This window comes from Sycon ciliatum, unplaced genomic scaffold, assembly GCF_964019385.1.
Source record: "Sycon ciliatum unplaced genomic scaffold, ocSycCili1.1 SCAFFOLD_2433, whole genome shotgun sequence".
NCBI classification, from domain to species: Eukaryota; Metazoa; Porifera; class Calcarea; order Leucosolenida; family Sycettidae; genus Sycon; species Sycon ciliatum.
The window spans coordinates 1-5,000 of NW_027044501.1; the positions used below are offsets into that span (position 1 = coordinate 1).

General features: G+C 50.5%; 1 protein-coding gene across 1 annotated transcript in view; it reads left to right on the top strand.

The window, feature by feature from the left end:
- Window positions 1–6: 6 nt before the first annotated feature.
- Window positions 7–5,000, top strand: part of LOC135830378 (talin-like) — a 12,495-nt gene continuing 7,501 nt past the window's right edge. The window contains exons 1-7 of the mRNA XM_065342639.1: window positions 7–139; window positions 1,395–1,655; window positions 2,044–2,301; window positions 2,622–2,786; window positions 3,270–3,440; window positions 3,750–3,980; window positions 4,519–4,629. Of these exons, the coding sequence (XP_065198711.1) occupies window positions 1,395–1,655; window positions 2,044–2,301; window positions 2,622–2,786; window positions 3,270–3,440; window positions 3,750–3,980; window positions 4,519–4,629 (1,197 nt within the window). The 5' untranslated portion in view covers window positions 7–139. The remainder of the gene's footprint in view (window positions 140–1,394; window positions 1,656–2,043; window positions 2,302–2,621; window positions 2,787–3,269; window positions 3,441–3,749; window positions 3,981–4,518; window positions 4,630–5,000) is intronic.

Genomic DNA, 5,000 nt, shown 5'->3' on the forward strand with positions numbered 1-5,000 from the left:
GGTGGAGGCCTACGTGGCCAAGCTGAACGAGGGGCCGCGCTCGGCGTGGCGCAGCACCAACGCTGAGCTGTGCGAGGCCATTCTCACCGCTCTGGACCAGCTGAAGGGCAGCGTGAGCACGCCAGCGGTTATCGAGGATGTGAGTAACATCGTCGTGTGCGTGTACAAGTGCACTGCATGTTCATGTACTGTTGTGTCTTGTATATTATTATTATTATTGACTGGTTTGAGGGAAAGAGACGAACGGGAAAAGTCTGAAGAAAAAATTGACTGCCACCACCAGGACTTGAACCAGGGACCCTCGCTTGTAGCCAGCGATGCTCTAACCACTGAGCTATGGTGTAGTCGTCATCCCAGCAGAGGCCGTTCAACATTTTCTTCAGACTTCATTATTATTATTATTATTTGGAAAGGATTGGGAGAACTTTAAATTCAAAGGATCAGTCTGGGAAGTGAACTGCCTGAAAAGAGAAAAAAAACGCCAGACCCACCAGGACTCGAACCTGGGACCCTGCTTGTCATGAGCAATGCTCTAACCACTGAGCTATGGGACCAGGCTGAACCCAGAAGACGCTGACAAGTTTTTCACTCCAAAGGCAGCTCACAACACGTGCCACACATACTGATGGCACTTGGGTCTTTTTCCCTCCCCCAGGGGACCAACCACGGTCAGTTTCTGGAAACTACCAGAGGTGAAAGAAAGTGATTAAATTTGGAAAGGATTGGGAGAACTTCAAATTCAAAGGATCAGTCTGGGAAGTGAACTGCCTGAAAAGAGAAAAAAACGCCAGACCCACCAGGACTCGAACCTGGGACCCTGCTTGTCATGAGCATTTAATCACTTTCTTTCACCTCTGGTAGTTTCCAGAAACTGACCGTGGTTGGTCCCCTGGGGGAGGGAAAAAGACCCAAGTGCCATCAGTACGTGTGGCACGTGTTGTGAGCTGCCTTTGGAGTGAAAAACTTGTCAGCGTCTTCTGGGTTCAGCCTGGTCCCATAGCTCTGTGGTTAGAGCATTGCTCATGACAAGCAGGGTCCCAGGTTCGAGTCCTGGTGGGTCTGGCGTTTTTTTCTCTTTTCAGGCAGTTCACTTCCCAGACTGATCCTTTGAATTATTATTATTATTATTATTATTTATTCTTCTTTTACTAGGGAATTCCCAACAGGCGTCAGCGCCTTTTTACAGGGAACCCTAGGTATAAAAGCAGCCAGTCTCGTAATGAAGCCTGTTTTGAATACAAGCCTGATTTTTCAAGATACGCTTGTGGCACATAAGCCTGGTTTTAGTGGTGCTAGACATAGACTAGACGTGTTTGACCGATGAGCTACTTGCTTTTTTCCGCTGGATGCTCACGCATGTTTGCTCCGTCTGTCCATCTCTTGTGCACACGCAGATGGGCACGGCTGGCCGAGCCGCCTCCCGCTTGGTCAGCAGCCTCCGCGACCAGGCCAGGGGTCTGAATGATCCCGACGACAGTCAGCGGTTAATGGACAGCGCACGGCTGCTGACCGAGGCCACTGCTCGCCTGGTGGAGGCCGCCAAGCTGAACAACAAGAATCCCGGATCTCCGGCCAGTGAGGACACGCTGCACGAGGGCATTGAGGATCTGAAGGAAGCCGTCTGGGCTGCTGTCGGTGATGATTACCGACGGCTGGTAAGTTTTTGCATGCGTTGTATGATGTATTTCGATGGTTTCACACACTGTCATGAATCATCTCCGGACAAAAATGTTGTTTAGTCTTTGTGCATCTCTACACATGTACAGTGCATCTCCAGTATATAGCACTGCGGACAGAAGAAACTCCTTTCTCTTTGCATCGGATATAGAGTACTTTTCTGGGGACTCATTTCCGGACACACGGCACCTCGGCTGTATGGAGTACTGATTTGTATGCCCATCTGATGTACATGTACACTATGCTGAAGTATCACTGTACATCCACGCTGCGCATATCAAAGTACAGTGTATGGAATGGTCTCTGTGCTCCGGTACCGGAATTGAATCATGGTGTGTTGTGTCTCTGGTCACTCTTCTGCGATAGCTTCTAGCCCGATTGGAGGCGGCAGCCAGGCGGGCCTGCGCCACCTCCACACAGCTGACGGTGACATCATCCGCCGTGGTGGAAGACATTGACAACGAGCACCGCAAGGAGGACCTCCAGCGGGTGTGCGGCAGCGTGGACGACGAGGTTGGAGCTCTCGGCACGGCCTTGAAGAACCTGCAGTACAACCCAGAGCGGGCGCAGGCTCAGCTGCGCTTGCTGACGACGGCGCCGGGTTTGCTGCAGCCGGGTACCGAGGTGGGTTTGTTGTTACAAGTAGCTCTGCTGCATTGCGGTGTGTGCGTGCGTGCATCAGTGTGTACCTTTGTACCGTTTGGATCTCTCTCCCCTCTCCCATGTGACCAGTTTAACAGTGAGTAAGTATAAGTACCTTGGTACTACATAACATTCTATATGGCCACGTGGTGGGGTATGCGTGCTTGGTTGGCCATGCAACGGGCGATGTATGTCCATGTAACCTTCTTGATCTATTACAAAGTAGTTGCTTGTGGCAGACTTACACTAGTTTTTGCTGCATTAGTTGCATTTGTTGCGCGTGTTTTGCCTTTTGTTCACAGCTGCTTGTCCTGGCAAAGACAACGCACGCCATCGTGCAACGCGACGACTTGGCATCTGATCTGCTAGCGGTACTGAAGGGTGTGGTGGTGGCGCTCGCCGAGCTGAAGGCGGCCATCAACGCCTTCTCCGAGGCCGGCGGCCTGCTCAACTTGGACGCAGCTGTTGTAAGTGATGTACAGTACTGTTGGTCGCCGAAGAACTGGGGGGGGGGGGGGGGGGGGGGGGGGGGGTAGCCTCCTGGCCTAGGCTGTTCTTATTTTCATGTGTTACAATCTATAAACAGGTGAGTCGCCGTATATACATTGCTATGCCATGCTTGGTGACATTCTAGCCTGGTCGTTCTTCGGCGCCCGGCAGTACTGTAGGTGTTCGAACTAAAAGCAACACAAACACACATCCTGTTACTGATGGTGTTGTTTCAACTTGTTTTGTTCTGAGTCTCTTGAGGGTTGTATTCGGTCTGCCGCGTTTCTATGGAATTCAAATTGCCCTACAGTAAAGCTTCAGGCAGGTTGAATGTTTGCCCAGCACTTCAGCTGTTTAATGCTGTAGCACAGTTCTTGTTCTGCCGTGCAAATGTCTTTTTTTCTGATTACAATGCTATGCTGATCGCTGGTCCTTTGCTTGCTGGTTGTGCTCATCACCAGGAAACTGTCAATGACCTCGCTGAGCTGGTCAATGAAGATGTGGAGATGATCGCTCGTGACGACTGGCAGCGAGCAAGCAATAAAACCCTGCAGGGGGCCACAGTGCAACTGACCGAGGATGCACGCTCCGTGGGCGCCACTATGGCAGGTCTTGTTGGCGCTGCGGCCAAGGTGAGGCTTTTTCTGTCGGGCACAATGGTCTTGTACATCATTTAGCAAATTGTTTAGTCTTGTCCAGGGTGCACGTGCACATCACCTGATCTGCACATAGTGTTGATACATGTATTGTGGCAATGCAGGGGAGTCTTCAATGTACACTGTGTTAGCTAAGTGTGTTCTGTTATCAGTCTCACAGCTTTTATAACTATGTCGTGTGTGTCTCGGTTTGTGTGTGTGTGTCTGTGTGTGTATGTGTGTGTCTGTGTCTGTGTCTGTGTGCGCATGTGCTGTGTTGATTTCCACCTTTGCCTGTGCCTGCAGAGAGACGACGTATTGACGGGCCAGGCGGCCCAGTCTGTAGCCGAAGCGCTGACAGAGTTGGTCGAGAGCAGCCGAGACGTGGCGGGAGGCTGCCCGTCGGACCGCCCTGGCCAGAAGCTTCTGCTGACGTCGGTGGTGAGTGCGCTCTCGACGTCCGTCGGACTCCTGCAGGCGGCACGGGACTCGGTGACTGGAGCGGGCGGTCAGGACGGCAACAGAAATCTGGTGGCTGTGAGTTTGATCCAGCAGTAGACTATTAGGATTCTTGGGGGTGGTGGTGGCGTTCCTACGGATGCGGAAAACTCGGCCTGCAGCCGAGTTTCACACAAACCGTGATTTATTATTATCACTGCTGCTATTTTTTAATACTTCTATTATTGCACAGTGGAGATGCTGTTGGCTTGCAAAAGTGCTCAACCCAAGAAGGGGAGCCCGTGACACTAGTTCAAAGTGGTGGCAAAAACGTTTTGCTGTTACTCTGAGTTTCATGGCAATAGAACCCATACTGTACAAGCAGTAGATATGATAAATTACATAGGGAAAAGCAGCCACAAACGGCGTTTGTCCCTTTCCCTGCAGCCCATGACCACAGCTTGGCACTCGCTAGTTTTCACCATCCGCTTCAGAAATTTGATTGACTGTGTGTGTGTGTGTGTGTGTGTGTGTGTGTGTGTGTGTGTGTGTGTGTGTGTGTGCGTGTGTGTGCGCGTGCGTGTGCATGTGTGTTTGTATGTGTACACACACAAACACACACATTTTTTCTGTGCAGGCGGCGAAAGCAGTGCAGGAAGCGCTGGCAAATATTCTTGGCCTGTTGCCTCACGTCCGTCGTATGGATGCCGATATTGAGCGCATCAGCAACGCGGCAGTGGTTAGCGATGTAAGTACAAAGGACGAAACAGTTTTTCCTTTTCACTTATCCCGTTATCGGCCCTCTTAAGAGTTGTGTATATCACTGTTGAGGCATCCGATGGTAAATGAAATAAATACTACTAATACTAAAAGTTGCCGTGGTTGGCTCAACGCCCTTGTCTCAGGGGATTCTGTCCCTGCATTAGCTATGCTTGTCACATGCTATGAGATTGTGTCTAATAATAATAATAATAATAATAATAATAATAACAGTTCTGTCCCGAGATGCACCTGCTGCATATCTGCTTGGAATGTAGCGTGCGCATTACGGTGGTCGTTGTTGAATTTACACTGTACTAGTATTGTGTTCTGCTATATACACCGAGACGCCTGAAAATG